Genomic DNA, 18,754 nt, shown 5'->3' on the forward strand with positions numbered 1-18,754 from the left:
ACCTTGCTTTTCTGATTTTCTCCCTTCCTGAGAAAACGGGTATTACCATAATGTAAACAAATTTCAATTTGCTGCATGTTTGGCAGGTTTTTAACAGAATAAAAAGATACTGCAGTGAAATCTGCAAGTATTCTTGATCATCATATTTTCACACTGTTTTTTCAATATACAGAAACTTGTCCTTTCCACGACTTCCAGAATACTTTGCCCTAGAAGTGCAAGAGGCTGCCATCAGTTTTTTCAGGAATGGTCAGATTCTGTAAAGACCTAAGACTTGCTACTCTTGCAAACACCACCTAATATATACGAAACCAGCAGTGAGAAAGGGCAGTTCCTGCACTTCCAGATATGATTTAATGAATCTTGCAGGAGCTTTGACAGAAATGTAATTTGCCAAACCCAGCACATTTTTCACTGCCAATTAATTAAACAGCTTTACTGAGAAGTGTCCAGTAAATTAAGGAACTGCAAGCCTAGAACTTCACATTATCTAATTGTGCCACGAACTCAGATACTGAAATAGCCTTTTTGATAACCAGGCATATCTATGTGAAAAGCAACTTCTGAAAATGTTGTTTCCTACTCTGTTCCTTAAGGCTGACATACTTCTTCCTCAGTGTAGCTCCTGCTTCTCCTACAGCCTATACCTGCACAATTGCCAAGCAACAACAGTAAGACAGTTCCCAGCTTTATTGCTAACATGAAGTGTCTCCATGCTCTGCACCATGTGTCAGAAGTTGCTTGTATTAGTCTTTAAAAGTTATGCTCCTCCATAAAGAATCAGAAGAGAAATCTTTATCCATTCCTGGCTTTCGTTTGCTATTTCACAAGCACAGCTCCAAAGCCAGTCTACAAATGGCCAAGGAAAATGAGCGAAAACAATGCTGTTGGATACAAAAAAAATGCATCCTTCAAAACAGAAGAGGTGACTTTTCAGCCAAAGAGATGAAAGAGGAATGCATCCTTGAACTCTTTTCATCTAAATCATTTTACATGCTCTTAGCATGTAAGCCAGTGTTGTGGTTTTTAAGCATGCAGAAAGTCTCATCCCATCCAGGAAGACCAACATTTTTCCTGTTAAAAAATCTCCACCCTGGAGAACAAACAAGAATGATCTTCTCTTCACAGAAGTGCTGAGATTGCACTTGTCAATGTGAGCCTTGAAAAACTGAGAAAGGAGTATAACCTTCTACGTTATGTTTTTGTGGGAGAGAAACAAGAGAAGGGCCCCTCAGCCTCTTCTCTTCAAACCATTTCTAGGAGTCCTTAATTTTTCTTTTCATGCCCCACCTTGTCCTGTCTCCTAGAGGAGATAAGGCAATGTGAAATAAGATTTGCTGTGGATTAAAAATGCATTCTTAAATTTTTATTTTCTTGATTTTTTTCCCTAAAATAATAAAAGACACCTTGATCTTTTAAGCTCCTGAGTTCAGCTTATTTGAAAATACAGTGTCTATGTAATCTCTGTCATCTTATGGGACCATCAAATTCCTTGTCCAGAAACTAACAAGCTATGAAAACACCAAAAGAGATCATAGGAGATTTTTTTTATACATATACATTAATCAGAAAAAAAAAAAAAAAAGAAATTAACACAGTGCTATTTTTTAAGCTGTTATTGTACTGTCCTACCCAAATTACTTATGCTTTCATAATCCAGATGCTTTCCATGACTCTTGCTTCTATCTCAGCCTATAGCTACACAAACCTCAGTGATTCTAGCAGCTGAGAAGTAATACATACTCCTTTATTCATCTCTAACCACCCTGAGTTTTCAGTTTCAGATGTTAACTTCTGTCAAAACCAGATCAACTCCATTTCAAACTCATTGCATCAGCCCATGTTCAATCCTCTTGTCATGAACAAGTTTTATCTGCAAGTTCTGTAATAAACATTTCACTTAACTCCCAATAAGAGCTCACTGAGAAAAAACTTGTTTGTCATGATGGACAGGCGGAAATTATTTACTGTAAGATCATGGTTCTTAAAAAGCAGGCTGCATCCACATCAAACAATAGACAATTTTTAGACAATTTCTCTTTAAGAAATATTCAAGAAATGCTTAGTTTCCCAGCCACAAAAATTTTAAACTTCCCTTTTCTTTAGATTTTTTTTTCTGGAGATAAGTCAGTTGATTCGATGCGCTTGAAATGAAGGATTCAAAAGAATTTATAACTTAGATTTAGGCAATCTTTCTGCCATGTCATTTATTAAAAAAGAAGGTTTTATTAATGTAACAATTGTTACTAGTTATTGAACTAGTTTCTGCAAGTAAATACATACTGCACAATGTTGATATTTAGACAGCTGCTTAATGTTTGCACAAATCATTTCTTTGGTGGCGGTCGGGCCTTGATCTAAATCTCGGCTGAGTTGCAGGTTTTTAACAAAATAATGTTCCACGTGAATAAAAATGGCAGTACATTGCTCTGTCTGATATTTATTTCTGAAGTGTCTCTGCGGTTCCTTTATTGCAGCAGGAAAGTTAGTAAAAATCATATAACTGAACTCCATCACAGGGCAAAAATTAGGAAGCCATGCCTTCTAACACCAGTCAGCTAGAAGCACTGTGTGGACAGATGTGAAGCAGAGAAACTACCACAGACATCAGGCTTTAATAAGGCTGCATGTCAGTACGCACACAGAAGACTTATTGAGAAAGCACTGCAAAACAGAAACTCAGTGCACCCTTGGAAAGTGAAAGGGCTGAAGAACTGCTGTGGGCAAATGATGTGCTGAGCTGTAGGCTTGTATTCAAATAGAAACCCTTTTTACACACAAGACTACTTCATATTAGAGACATTTGTCAGATCTCCCACTAAATAATTCTATTTTTGTCTGAAAGATCCCTGATGCTGTATACGCAAATAGATCTGCATGTATAAAAGTAAAACTGTTCTTCAGTTTCTGCTTTTACTCACCTCACTCAAATTCCTCTCTGCTATTTTGTTTTTAGAAGTTTTCTGTATTATTTATTAATGTAGGGTTATCAATAGTATATATTATCATTATCTGCAGTTCATCTGCCTGAAGCATCTATCTGTACTATGTGCTACCTCTTTGCTTAGATTCCAGAATGCCTAGACTAAAAATAATCACACTTTTAGGGCTTTCTCCTAACAAGTTTGCATGCTCAAGGGCCACAAGACAAATGACAAAGCTCTCTTGGGTACAGGGATAGGCAGCTACAGGAATAACACAAAGGATGGAAACTGTGAACACTTTTCCAGGACCTCTCTACTCCTCTGAATGGGTCCACTGGTGTCACAGTGGATTATGAAGATAAAGTGGACTGAACAAGTGGAAATCCATAAGCAGCTTGAAGCACTAACTACCCACTTGTGAAGCACAGGTTACACAGAGCTCGATTTATTTACATGCAAACGTCAGCTAAAATGAGGTGACTTCTTCACTCTCTTTCTACATTAAAAGCTTAATTTGATACTGTTGAGTTCCTGGAACCCAGAACCTACATGTACCACAAAGTAACAGCATATTTTTAAAAATCAGGAAAGCACTTGCAAGTTAAATAACTATAATAAATTGGCACTCCAAGCAACAGATTTTTTATTATTGTAAGTATAGCCAACTAGATTCACCTGAAAGAGTAAAGCTAATCATTGCAACAGCAATGTGGCCATGGTAACTGTTTATCAAGATTATGTAAAAGTAATAAAAACTTTTTCAAGTGTGCTTTAAGAGAACAGAGTGCAGATGTACATCTTTAAAGATGCATGACTGGAAAGAAAAATAAAAGTTGGGGAAAGTGTACCTGCTTAAAATAGGCAAAATAGTAGATGATTTCTGTAACGGTTAATCATAACGATATTCACGTAAGAGCAAATTAAATGCTTCACAACCAACCCTGGTGCTTAGCTGGGTAACAGAAACAGCTCTTTCTGCCAGATAGAAGTTCAGTGGTAATTTCAGGAATGTTTATTATTATTAACGCTCCTTTATGTCTTTGCAAGAGTATTTCAAATTTTAAAAGGAAAAATAAATCATCCTTACTCAAAGACAACAATATTAAAAATGAGTGTGGTTTTCACATCAAAATATTGGTCTTCTGATCTAGTGCACCTTCCATTAATTCCCAGGTGACCAACACTGTTTTACTTTCAGATAGATGTAAATGAACGGTGGTTACATGGTGGTAAAAGTTTCTCACGTATTATCCTTCCTTCATCTCTACAATCACAAAGCTGGGCTATCACCAGCTGAAATATTTTTACATATGAAATAGCACTGTGCTGGCCTTTCACGTTCAACATCCAGTACTCAGAGAGACATTAACCTCTTTCAAAGAAAAGATCTTTGTTTCTTTTGATGAAATATCCTATTCTCCTCCTGAGAACTCCAAAAATGTACTGGACCCACACAACACATAGATCCTCAGTGACACAATTTTAGGCAAAAAAGTTGACAAAGTGATTACCCAAACAGTTCAGTTATAAACCTTCTCCTGTTCAGAAAAGAAGGGCTAGACATTAATTCTACATTTTCACCAAGGTGTGATTTTGGAAGATGAAGGGTCAGAAGAAAATGAGCTACTGAAATCAATGTTAAGAAGTTCTATTAAAAATCTGTTAAATGTTACTGGACCAGGTGAGCTTAATCAGTTCTTTCTATCTCTAACTTTATAAATTCTGCTATTCTTATCAACATAATGAGAGATCCTTTTAGACTGAATTTGGTGTCAATCTGAACTAGCATTATGTCAAAAAAAAAAAAAAAAGGTAAGTCATCTTCATTTACTGTAAGCTCAGAGACTTCATTTTTGCAGCAGATATTCTGTCATAGTTTGCTTGAATTCTGTGGCAGTAAATTACAAGATACGTCAATGTAAAGCGGCAGTGAAATCATTTATCATTAACTTGAAGAGGCCATTATTCAGCTCTGGAAGATGACTGTTTTATGAAATACAAAAGGATGAGATCATGATTTAGCGACTAGGAGAAGTGTTCATTTTCCAAAACAGCAGTGTATAGCAAGGGTGAAAAAGGAATGAAGCCTAAACAGTTGATAGTGCATACTGTTTTGATGTTTTTTATCTTAAAATTGGCTTTTAGAAAACTTGTTACTGATTAGCAGACACTTTTTACTGGTTGGCTGCTATATCTGTTGCGCTTCTTTCTCTGCAATTACAACTCTCACAAGCTACCTCAAGTACATGTCCTACATAAGTGTCAGGAAAAAGATTTAAAGAGGTATAAAGCTTTCTACGTTCTAAGGTTATTTGAAGTATTAGAGTTTCTAAATATGTGCTTTAAAGAGTCCAGAAATTATCTTTTTTTTTTTTTTTTTTTTTTTTGACGTAGTCACTAATGTATTTGGCTGCTTAACGAAAATTATCCCCACTTAGGAAGCTTACTTGTGTAAATAACTAATAGGATGTTTTTTGTTAGGACTAATTTTGTAAAGATTGAAGATGTGTTCAGCACTGAAAAAGGAAGCATTCAACAGAGCACAGTATCAAATGCCATAAAGTTATCGGTTTCTAGAAGAGATTAAACATGGGATTTCTCTTTTTATGATGCAGTCAATAAAAAGCACAGAAATGCCTACCTTTTCCAGCTGGTGCATCCCTTCCTCAACGCAACAAATGGATGCCAATGTTCTCAGTGTCTGGGGATAAAGGCACCTGAAATAATCCTGGCGGCAGATCTTAAAGAGAGCAACGACACCTCCTTCCTGCAGATGAAAAGCAGAAATCAGAAAAATAGCACTAAACTTTTTTCTACAACATGACTGAGATTGGGACAGAGGGAAGGGCAGAGTCCTTTATTAATATATCTAAACTAGCTATCATCAAAACAACAAAGATGTTAAACTTGCACAGAGAACTCAAGTTGATTAACGCTTATACAGAAAGTGATGAAAAAGTAATACAGCCTCAGTAGGAGGTGTGCTTAAGCAGTCGACTTTTACCAATAAGAACAAATTAAATTAAACTTGACATCCATATGAAAATGACAAAGAATATCAATAGGCTGCAACTGGAGTGATATTTAATTGATAGTTCAACTACATGCTATCAATTAAAAACAGATTTGTTAGCAAATATTTCATATTCCTCTATGTTTCTGATATCCATACCATAATTTTACATTAATAAAATATGAAAGAGAAGGTCACAGGTTGAAGAGCTATCGAAAATGTCAAAGGTGACAAATTCTACAATGATACAATCCATATATTCCTCTTCTAGCACATAAAATTTGCATTCCTACGCATTTTTCTTCAGATATGGCACATAACGAAAAATAATTGAGTATACAAAAACCCTCTAGTAGCTGCCCTTCATCATTTCCAGCAAAGTGCATAAACATAAATAGTAGCAAAAGTTACATAATAAATGGAAAGGTACAGATACAAACAATATATGCACTTCAGGTTTTTCTTGGATTGTGTTGTTTCTAAATGTTATGCTTGCCAGGCAAACTACAGAAGCTTTAATTTATTTATTTTTTTTCCCATGTAAAAGTAGCCACACAGTGAAGAAAGAATTTTAAACGTTATTCACAAATGAAAAACCTTGGTCTAAAGTAAGTACTGATACCACAGGTATGAGTTAAAATTAATTGGAATGATGGACCAAGTTTAGTGTAGATTGTTCAGACTAAGCCTTCTTAAGTAGCCTCTCAAAAAATATCTTTCAGATTTACTTATCATCTTCTTCTCTTCCTCCAGTTACAGTATTTGAAATCTCAACAGGTTATTCTAACAAAAAATGTCCAGAATACAATTCAGAATTCTTTCACATTTTTGTGCTAGTTCTGCTGGAATTTAGCAGAGAATAATAGAGTAAGATAATGCGTCCATTCAGCCTGGCAAAAAATAGATACTGCCTTAAAATTAAATTAGACAAAAATTAACATCACAACATAATTTCAGGATTCAAATTTTGTATAGTATCTTTACAGACATTTGTGCCATTTCAATGAAATCAGTGAAAAGAGAAGGCTTAACAAGGTTTCTTCAGAGTAAAATTTATTTGTGGAATTGTAAGAAGTGCACGTATATCTTTCAGTTATTTTATATCTACGGTGGCTATATTCAGCTTACTGCACAAAGACATTTCACAGCCTTTAAAATAAAAGGCAGAACACTAACAAGAAAAATTCTTACAGTGATTCTTCCATCCATAAAAGGATATTGGTATTTCCCCCTTATAGTAATTGAAGTATCTATTAATAAGCACAGAAATGGGAGAGTACAGTGCTGTCCTCAGATCTGAGGTAACTGGGATTTCTTTGGTCCTATTGTCAGTATGAAAGTACTCACAGTTCTGTGGGATCAGAGAAATCTGGTTCTCTAATTTGATTATAATAAGCAGGACTTTGTGAATGACAATAATGACAACTGCACGTTGACTTCAAGCTTTCTTTGACAAATGGGTGCCTTGCTCTTGTCTCTGAGGGACAGGAAGTGATTTATCACTGTGTTTGTTGGGAGAAGATCCAAATTGTTTATTATGTGCACCATATACCATTACCAAGTTGTAAAATGTTGACCATAAGTAATGAATCTCGAGAGCTGTAAGTGAAATATAGAGCGAGTAGGAAATAGTGAGCCTGATTCTATGGCTTGTCAAAAGCACTCAGGTGCCCAAAGCTTTACTGGTATCTCAGCATTCTCCAGAAGTAGTTCACCTTTTTCTGAATCTGTCTCTCTGATGATGGCACAATAACTGAGTTACTCCATCTCACAGGGCTAAGTATAATTTGGTCACATTTATTCTTGTACTTTATATTTATTTACCACTCAAAGAATCCTAGCAGCACAAAATTTCTCTTGCTTTGGAAATCAGCCAGCTCTACACCTTTGCTAAAGCTCCTGATATATGTAACCATGCTTTCATCTTTCTATTTATCCTCTGTAGACTTTTGGTCGATAACTGGAACCACAAGAACACCACAAGATGCATTGCTCTTGCTGTAATTCAGGTTTCATTTGGGACAGGCTTCACATACTCTGCAGTGATAGGGCAACTTGCTTTACTGCTTGATGATCTGCTTTTCTCCTATACTGGATTAGCAGGAATTCAATTTCCTAGAGAATTCCCTGAGATGATATTCAGAAGGGCTTACACTAGATAAAAAAGAAATCACCTGAAATACAATCACAAGTACGTGATGAAGGATGTCATGAGAATAAAAAGCCACACTGCACAAGGAGTTCAGTGAAGAGAATTTCTTTTAAAACATTTTCTGTGTTACTTGATGTCCCACTATGTATTAATTTTAATTTTGGAACTGATTGCTATGGATTCTTCTGCTTGTTACAATCCTGAATCAATTTAGAGACAGTCTACTTAAGCAATGCTAGAGTTTTTGACAGGTGCTCAAATTCACTCAAAGCATTTAATTTTCGTTTTTTAAAAACTCCTTGTGATCTTGGAACATGATGGTAGAGGTTTAACAACAAAGATACTAATTTGTGGGTTTTATAAGAAAGATTTGAAGATCAAAATCTAATAGACTATATCATGAAAAAGATTGTGAATACACTCCTGTAAAGGATGCAGCCACAGACAATGATATAATTAAGTCATGCTATTCTATGCCTAAGTACATGTCATGTACATGAGATATGACAGATGAAGAGGATATTAGCAACATTCAGATCCAAAGGTAAGAAACCGATCCACTGACAAAAACTTGACTGAAACGAGCTTTTGCAACAGATTCTGCACCTGACTCTTCCTGTCCTCACTTTCTCTTTTTGCTTTTAAGCTCACTGGTGGAGTTTCCTTTCTTGCCCCTTCAGCATTGACAGTAGATGAATGTGGCATCTAATTCAAAATCCTCAGCATAGCATTTATTTCTATATTAGCTCAAAATTCAAGGATTGTTATGATCACTATTATTATTTAATTTTAAGATTTCTCCATTTCTTATCCTGTGCTTACTGCTACTCGTTTATGTTAGCGATCTCAGTCTTTGCATTTCATGTGGAGAACACTGAGCAGCAATGGGTGATACAGCAACATGACCTTCACAGAACATTACAGTTACATTTCTAAAAAGAAAAAAAATATTGAACTCATTTTAACTTTAACCTCAACACTCAAAACAATTTCCAAATGAAATAAAATTGTAGGTGGCTTTGTAGAAGAGGATTTTTGCCTTTCAAAGACTTTGATTTTGATAACAGTATTAGCAAGGGAAAGTAAGGAAGAGAGTGTGGTGATTGAAAACCTTACCAAAATGAAAACAATAGATCAATTTCAGGCAGCTTTCCAAAATTTATGTCATTCTTGATTTTATACTCAAAATTTTGATGTATCACAGAGCTATAACTGATAGCTTAACACAAAAAACACTAAATGCATTTCACATATTTCTCTGAATTATTCCACTTCTCTGTCCAGTTTTTTCAACAGTAAGAGTGTTCTCAAAGGAACTTCTGTGTCCACAAGAAGTTTTGAGATCTTTGGAAAAACTGAATCCATTCTTGCCCTTGTAATGAGCTGGTGCAGTGCCAGAGTATTGTTTTGTTTTGTTTAAATCACCTTGCACTTTTCCTGTCATAGCAACCTATTCGAGTGATGGAATACAAAATTCTCGTCCATCACATTGCCTCTGCCCCCATGCTCAGTGATGCAGGTAACTGATGCAACACAGAAGATGAAGGTGAGTCTGGACAATTACATTTCAGTGCACAGAGGAAACAGATGTGCATGACAAGTGATACAATCACCACTGTAGTTTGGCAACCAAACACCACATAGGGTTCTTTGTATAAGAGCATGCATTTCCTCACTTGGAGATCATTTAGTGCATCCTGTGACACACCCATGTAATATTAGTAATAAATTAATTTAGTGGTTTTATTGAAGGTCAGACTTCACTTCTGCTAAATGGAACTGTCTGTGGAATTCTCACAGTGACAAAAAGCACAAGACAATTTTCCTCAATTTGTTAGTCCTGCACTTCCTCAATATTCAACATTTTAAAATTGTTTTGGATACCACTGAGTGGAGCTCAAATACCAATTCAGAAAAAAATTAAACCCCTCATGCAGTTGCCAGAATCCACTACACATTTGATTCTGCTTCATTCAGAGCCTTCAGTGGCACCTTTTGCAATGCAAACATCTATAAATATAGATAGAGATAAAACTAATTAGATAGTGCTATTCAATTTCATCTCTGAGCAGGACAAGAGGTTGGTATGTTCTCTCTACAAACAGAAGCTTGAGAAATTCGGGAAAAGATATTTCCCTTTATGTACACTGAAGATGAGATTATTCTATGCTTGACCTCACAAAATGCCTTTCCTTTCTCACTTTTTCAAAATCCAAGTATCAAAGGTATAGACTTTGTAGGGATTGATAGAATTATGAATCTCAGCAGAGCAATGGGTTTAAATCCAATGTTATCAGCAAATTCATCAGTTCATCAGTAAATGAGAACACACTGCATGAAGTACCTATGCTGTGATGATATCCTTCATCAAAAGGTAAATAATGGATGCAAAGTATTTCTAAAATTACATCTTTAATAATATCTCTATCATCCTCAGTACAAATAGCTGAAGAGTTTTTCTGTTTCTCTGTGTACTCAGTAGCTATATACATAATCAATTGCAAAGTTTCTCTACTTACATGGCTGATACTTAGAACTACCATCTTCTGAGACACTAAAAAGATACCCAAGGTGCTGAGCAGCAGTATACCTGATGATACAGACAACAGCAGTTGAATCAATACCCAGAAGCCAGCTGGAGCTTATCCTACTCCAGTTGCCTGTAGAGGCCTTGAACTTTAATGAAGAACAACCTCTGGAGAGAAATGCCAACAAACTACCTATGACAGATACTCCTTTACTAGTGATGCTGTTTAGAGTTTAAACATAAAGGTGAGATAGAAGTCAGGGCAGCTGGCTTTCTTTCCGCCCTGTCCTTGGCACTATAACTCCTGTATTTTGGTATTTACAAATCCAAAATCAAGATAAGGTGCTGAAATGCTAAAATAAAGGTTTTTCACGCAAAAACATTGGGCTGCTTTTAAGAAGGTACTTCTCCTTGGGTACTACCTTTTCAGTACATATTCCTCTAATATTTATGTTTTTAAGTTTAGTTTCAACAGATTAAATTAATTTCAGGATGCATGTTTTTTTTTGAACTCAAATTGACAACTGAAAATTTCAGTCCAGAGCAAAATTTGACTTCAAGTGTAGCACACTGTAGCAATAACATCTGAAAGACTCAAGAAAGCTGTATCAGAAAGACAGAAAACACATCTACAGGTTTCTATTCCTTTGTTTCCCCATACAACTTTTGTCTGAATTGCTCGCCTGTAATGTAAAGAATCATCAACATTAATTGGGCATTTGAAACTACTGAGAATTTCCTTCCATTTCACTTCATTTGGGGTAATTAATTAAATTATGCTATTTATGTTATAAGAGTACATTATAAAGCAGAAATTTTGGGAGAGGATAGGAGAAACATAGGCAGAATAAAATAACAGCAGCCTTCCAGTTGAGAGGATGCTATCAAGACAACATAGTCAGGGCCCTATATAGAAGTAACTGGCAGGAGGAACTTTAAAAAATGACACTAATTGAAACAAGAGAATAGCCAACTGAATGCTGTGAAATAGCTACATCATGAAGAGACATCAACTGACACGAGTCTTCTTGTATACTTCCTTTTCTCTTTCACACCTTCAATTTATTTTGAAAGCAACAAAAGGAAAAAGTTCCTTAGAGTAAGTTTCTGGCATTCTTCAATTTACATCACATCTCCTAAGACACAGGATTTCATGTTGTACTACTCTACTTTTGAAAACTCACCACCACTAGGGTGAATAGTAAAATAACCTACTCAGATTACTAATTTTACTTTGAATTAATCCATGTATTTACCCCCTTACCTTAGCTATGATACGGCACAGATGAGTACCTTCCTGGGTGAGGCTGAATAAGCTGTTAATTGCTGACTCAGTGATGTACACACTATCCGACGATTCTATTTGTCTCAGCAGGTTCTGTATGACATAAGGTAATTAAAAACCAGTTACTTCCAGTGATAAACACGACTATTGTATTTAAGATGAAATAGAGTGGGAAGTCAAGCCCATTTACTCTATTTGATATTTTTTCTTCTCACCCAGCCCAAACAAAAATAAAAACAAGGGCAAGAGTCAAAACAGTAATATTGTAACACATTCAATATCACATTTGAATAGACATAACTAAGAATAGCAACAGGTAAAATTAAGCATGAATAGAAAAGAGGAATGTGTTTGAAAACGTTAAAAAAAGAGCTCAAGTTATTTAGTAAATTATTCTTGTATTTGACTTAGAATTGAACTACAAACTTAAGAAGGAAACAGCCTCCATGCAGAAACTATATCACAGGTTGTGTAAATATTCTACATTATTCATATGTAATATTGCTATACCCTTTCTAATATAACTTTCTGTCTCTAGGATCATCATTATTGTCAGTTTAGGCATAAAACTGAAAGGTGATACTGACTAATAACAGGAATTATTAAGAGAAATATATTTCATGCATTTGTTTCTCAAATACATGAAATAGGTTAAATATTTTTATATTTGTAAGTAGTTATCTTGCATCTTCATGTGTGCCATTGCAGTTGCACAGGTAAACATAGCTGTTAGAAAATACAAAGCTTAATTTTATTCTTTGAAAGTTCATGCAATCACAAGAAAAAGAACATACTGTATTTATTAGAAGGAGGAAGGCAAGTGTTTATGTATTTAATGTGGCTTTGAAAGAAATATCCCTTATTATATTTTACACTGTTACTGACAGAAAATTCAGTTATCTTCCCTTTAAAAGTTGCTTTCTCCCACTCTTAGTGTCTCCCTTAAATAATCAGTTCACACTTTAATATTAATCCTTTTCATCAATAATTCCTTATACACTGATCTGAAAAGAAAGCTCTTTAGTAACCAACAATCATGGCCTCTCCTTCAGATGCTTTGTCTGCTCCAGGGCAAACTACCCACAGAAGGCAGAACCTTTAAGGCAGAACTGGGTGCACAATGTGGCTGGATGATTCTGAGAAATATTATTTTCATGTTTTTTATAAACAACCTCTTCTCCAAGAACTCAGCAATGCAAATGCTTATGGGATAGTGCAGAGTAATTAATCCTGCTTTCTTAAAACATACAGGGACTAGGATTTAATATGTCAGCAAATATCAAAGTATCCAGAGGCAGAACTATTAGCAATATAGGACTTCTCTTCAAATTCAAGAGAACAAACATCAGAAGAATGACTGCCTACTCACTGAAATTGCAACATGCAGTTATTTATGCACTAAAGTTCATACACCACCTTTCATGTTATTCTTACAAATTCTTGCCGAAGTGCGTTAGTCAGTAGCTTGTTACCTTGTAGCTTGTTATAATTCTGAAAATAAATTCTTGACACTTTCTAGCAACTACAGAAGATGATTCAACTTTTGCTAATTTAAAGCATCAAGGTACAAAAGAATTTAACCAATACCATTCAGTATTTTGTTTTAGCACAGTAGTAAATACTGTTTAACAATTACTTCTTCATCAAGCCTCTCATTCTCCTGATGGGATAAAAAAAATTCAGTATAACATCACTTCTGAAATATGGACAAATTAATTGAGCTTAATTACATTTGTTGGGGTTTTTTGAGCAAGATTAAAGGGTGCAAAGAGACAGTTAATGAGATCTCAAGAAAGAAACTAGCATAAGATAGATTGCTTAGACTTTCAAGTTATTACCTCAAGAATGGTTTAATGGACAAAGTATAATGCATCTATAATCTCACATTATTCTGTGTTTTATCAACTTTTAATCACCACTGGAAACTACACATCATGCCTGTAGTGATACAGCAGTATTTCTGGAATGCTCTATGCGCGCGCGCACACACACACACACACACAGAAGTTTTGCTCTCATCAGTCCTCACACTATGGAGGAGGGAAGTATTCCCAAAGGGTTATTTGCTGTTTTGGTGCAAAAACAATACTGATAGTCACACGCCGCCTGTACAAAGGTTGTTATTTTAATCACGACTTCCCAGAGTCTAAGATATGCTCTAGGTAAAATGTGTGCTGTAATAATATATATATTATATGTATGTCTTCTAGAAGTTTTAGCTTTCAATAGGAACTGTTGAGAGCAGGAGAAACTTTGAGGTTTCTAAAGAAAGGCAGTGCCTGTACAGGGAGAAAAAATGTGTATAAAGGTCTTGTTAAGACGACATTATCCACAGATTGACTTCCTTGTACTGAAAAAATATGTATCAGGAATGGTAATTAACACTGTAATCCACAAGATCATTCTGCTTAGGAAACAAATCAGGTGAAAAAACACATTTAGATCTCTTTGCAAGATTTTTGAATTACTGATCACCGATTTGCTGAAAAGAGATATAAATATCACCCTTCTCTTAATCAACATTCTCCTTCAAGACTTCACATCGGTGAAGATGTTTATTATTATTATTACTTTTCTTTTTATACTGCAGACTAACCTGCACCTCATGTGTTAAAACCAGCTCTATCAACTGGCCAAAATACTGAGCAACAGAAGTGAGCGTTTCATTAATACTAGATTTCATAGACTTCAGCATCTGTTCATCTTCTACTTGTATGCACCTAAAATAAAAGAGAGAGGGAAGCAATGAAGGAAAACAAGATGCAATAGACTCCAATTGTTTATCATCATGATTGCCACAGGTGAGCTCTACACCAGAGTATCAAAGCTTTGTTTGCACACAGTAAGCATAACACCAAAGGACAACAATAGACAATAATGAATACTTTGGGGATCACAATCTGCTTCATACATTGCAGACCTAATTTTGCTGCAAATGTTGTGTTTATACCAGCAGAACTCTACTTTCCTCTTATGCATATAGTTACAGTCACTCGACGATGCCTGCATTTCAGCTGCAGCTCTGGTTGTGAAACATAGAGGGACATACTAAGAAGTGTTCTCAATAATTTTCATTTACTTTCTTTATCATAGTTTAATAAAAGCAGAACAAGGGAACAATCTGAATCTGTCCAAATGAATAAAGATCATTTAAGCAACATACTCAAAAGTAAAATAAAGCCCTCTGTGAAGAATGATTACACAGAGCAGCTTTATAGAGTTGGTGTAACCATCCTGTAACCAGTGATACTTGGTGCAACTGGTGAAACAAGATAAAGATTCATCATACATTCTACAGATGATACATTCGTGCATTCAGATACAGATGAATTATTCAAATAAAATAACTGGTACTGCTGCACAGAAATGCAATATTTTAATTTGTCAAAAATTATTCCACCTCATCAAGCTGCTGCAATGGAAGGTATGGTTTTGTTGATCAGGGTTTCCACCTACATATTATGTTCCCTTTTCAGAAGTACCTGTCTTTCATTTAACAAGTTTTTGTCAAACAGAAAAAGAGAGAGAGGATCACTACAGGATCTCGTTAAATCAGCGTGTCCCATAGTAGAATAAAAAAGTAAAGTTTGAGTTGTGCAAGTTTGGCAAACAGCATTAGTGCTCAAGGGATATTCCTTCCTGATCATTACAAGCCATCTTTTCCCCTCATGATTCTCTGAGAAGAATCACTGGTGTGGCATTTGAAGTAGAGAAAGACCAACTGAATTGCAATGGAGGAAACAGAATAATGTACATAAGGTAGGGTAAATATCATGAGAAGGATTACACAGAAATTCTTATTTTGTATTCTCAGCATTCTAGAGTGCATGGCGCTAATTAAACCTACATATGAAATTAAAAGAGTACATATTTATTTGGGTTTAGTTTTCTAATATGTGGATACTCAGAGGAATGCCAACTACGACTATGTCTATAAAGAAACAATATGAAAGTTTTCCACAGAAGCTGAAATCTTGGCTTTCCACAGGAAAACTCTGTGAAAGTTTTGTCACCTACACCATTAGAATCAGACTTTCTCCCTTGATACCTAAAAGCTATGAAAAATGATCTTCCGTATCTATGCCAGGCTCTTTGTGCAACAGCGGATCCCATCTTTCGTTAAGATGCAGTTTAGATAAAAGCAATTCACTTCATCCACTGGGGCTAACATTCGGAAAGCCTTTCAGAGCTGCAGGGGCCTAGTTCAAACATTTGAGAATGGTAGTGGATTTGCACTTCTCATCACAAACTCTACAACATAATAAAACAGCAAAAGGAATATTTCAATCCAAAAATTTAAATTACCTTTCTGTAAATGATGTAAATTCTGAACACTTGTCTATTAAAAGGTTTTCCATCTGGACAGATAGAAGGAAAAGGTGATTTTTAGTATCCATATGTGTTTGCTCTTTAAAATACATGCTTGCTCATGTTAATCAGGTAAAAAACTCCAGATCTATTATGTCATATAAGCACTATTTCTTTGTGGTTGTTTTTTTTTTTTTCTACTCTTCTAAATAAAACAAGTAGAGATAAAAATAAGATTAATAAAAACATAGCATCTAGATCTTAAATGCAAAGAAACTCACTGATATTTCAGCGCAGTGTTCACAAAAAACTAAATTTCTTACGATCTAATTGGTCAACATGACCAGCTTTGACAATCAGGCCTATGATAAAATAAGATGTACATTGACTCCAAAATGGTTTTACAACTGAAAAGAAATTATATAATAATAAAAAATGAGATTGTATAAAATTGCAATTATTACCAAAAACAAAAGATAAAAGACATCAAATGAAGCATTCCTACCTGATTCATTTCTTCCGACGAACTCCTGGTAAATGCACTGTATTCATTTATCATGGAACGTACATGGCAATTGACTCTTACTGTCATACTGTGGACTCTTTGCCATCTGTTCTTCTCCAACTTCTGAGCAATCCTGGTCAACTCTGTGCTTATTATCCAAGCTCTTTTTAATAGCAACTGTAAATTATCACTTGTGTTATACTGAGAGGAAAGAATGAGTTCACTTTGTTCATCCTTCTCAGCACTGATCGGTTTGGACTGGAGAATACACATGCATTCACAGTCTGTCATCAACTTCAAATCTTCCATCCACCGCTGAACAGAGTCCACCTGCATTAAATGCATGCTAAGAGGCAGGGAAAGAAGGAAAAACAAGATGAGGCAAAGAGATCTTGGAATAACCATCAGCAATAAAACACTGTTATATCTAACCACCAAGCTGCCACTCATTGTCAAAAGGTAACAGACTGAACAAATATTTTGCTTGTAGTATTCATTGAGAACCACGCTTTCCTTTCTATTCCAGTGACAAGTTCTGGGTTTCTGATCATTTTTGCTCTACAGAACTACTACAAAAAGCATACTACAAAAATCAGAGAAAAATCAGTAGAGATTGGGGATGACTGAACAGAATTTTAAGCTGCAGTTTTGGGGGAAAACAGTCCTGCAGTCCTTCGCATTTGATGTGACAAAGTAACAAAGTTATGTGTTTGCTTGCTGTTTATAGGACTACACTTCGGCGGTCAGTCTCTGCACAGGACAAGCTTTACCTTGCAACATCTCTCCAAAGCCCTTACATCCACTCTGGGACAGCTAAACCAAGACAACTAACAGTACTATCAACAATATCAATTTCTCCCACATCACAATCCCCATAAACCTCAGCTGGATTCTTCTCTCTGATGATAACTTCGCCTTCTCTCATGTTTCTGTAAAATTTGCACATCTGACTTCCAGAGCACATTTTTGCACTACAGCGATCAAACTATAAGGCTGCAAGAAACTCCTTGACCAGCAAGGGCGCAATGGCAATGAGCCTGCCTTTTGAGCCCTTGCACACTCTGACAGAAGCACAGCTGTTAACACATAGAATCAGCAAGGTTGGAAAAGAGCTCTAAGATCATCCAGTCCAATGTCCTGAGCTGTTACACCAAAGCCTGCCTGTTAGAGCTAACTCTGTGATTGCATTAGCCAACATGTAGACAGTGATGGGGAAGGACCTTTCAAGTCTTGAACTCAGCACTGGTTGAATTCCCTTCCAGACCACAGAGATAATGCTGCACAAATTACCAAATTTTGATTATAAACATATGCAGGAGGCTCACCTCAAGTATAATTTTACATAAATCAACAGCAGACAAGAGACAAAGGACCAGTTTCATTGATCAGTTTTCCCTTTTCAGCAAATACAGTGAAACTTCTTTTAATTTTAAACTTCTCAAGCTGCTGCTATTTAAGGTCTTTATTTTACTCAGCATTGAGGACTGTGTAATTGTATTTTATGATTGATTGTGACTCACTTTCTTCTCACTATGTGTAGTCTCCTTATTGCTTTTTTGGATGTGAAGCAAGGTTTCCTAATAGACAAAAATAACAACTCCAGAAGTTTGAGATCATGATTTATAATGACATGCACAGTTTGCGTGCAGTAAAGGATAAACTCATTTGACAGAGTAATGTATTTTTCATTTCCAAAGTGCACTATGATAATTGATTAAATCTCTGTTTAGCAAGTACAAGTAAACTCTTATATTATACATTCACATGGAGAGAAAAACTCAAATATAAGGTTAGTTGGATAAAACAAGAAATAGCTCATTTCCTCTATTCTCAAATAGAAATCTTCACTCCAAAAAGAAAAAAAAAAAATATGAAATTGTACACAAAAGACTTTAAAGAAATTCTCATTTGTCTCAGTTCCTACTAAAGTAATTGACCAAAGAACAGTTGTGTAACATAGAAGTCTTTGTAATCTGAAATTTAACATCCTTTAATTCCACTGGCAGAAATACCATTTACCTTATCTCAGAACCAAAAGAC

At 35.5% G+C, this 18,754-nt stretch overlaps 1 protein-coding gene across 6 annotated transcripts in view; it reads right to left on the minus strand.

Moving 5' to 3' along the window:
* Positions 1-18,754, minus strand: part of INSC (INSC spindle orientation adaptor protein) — a 124,259-nt gene that overhangs the window by 45,667 nt on the left and 59,838 nt on the right. For all 6 annotated transcript variants that reach the window (XR_006181003.1, XR_006181002.1, XM_042882183.1 and 3 more), the window contains exons 3-7: positions 16,715-17,060; positions 16,207-16,259; positions 14,498-14,621; positions 11,881-11,994; positions 5,566-5,691 (exon numbers count right to left, since the gene is read on the minus strand). Coding sequence is in view for 4 of the 6 variants with exons in the window: in XM_042882183.1 (XP_042738117.1) it covers positions 5,566-5,691; positions 11,881-11,994; positions 14,498-14,621; positions 16,207-16,259; positions 16,715-17,060 (763 nt within the window). In the remaining 2 variants the exon portion in view is untranslated. The remainder of the gene's footprint in view (positions 1-5,565; positions 5,692-11,880; positions 11,995-14,497; positions 14,622-16,206; positions 16,260-16,714; positions 17,061-18,754) is intronic.

This window comes from Lagopus leucura, unplaced genomic scaffold (assembly GCF_019238085.1).
Source record: "Lagopus leucura isolate 7727_CA_CO unplaced genomic scaffold, USGS_WTPT01 Super-Scaffold_100033, whole genome shotgun sequence".
NCBI classification, from domain to species: domain Eukaryota; kingdom Metazoa; phylum Chordata; class Aves; order Galliformes; family Phasianidae; genus Lagopus; species Lagopus leucura.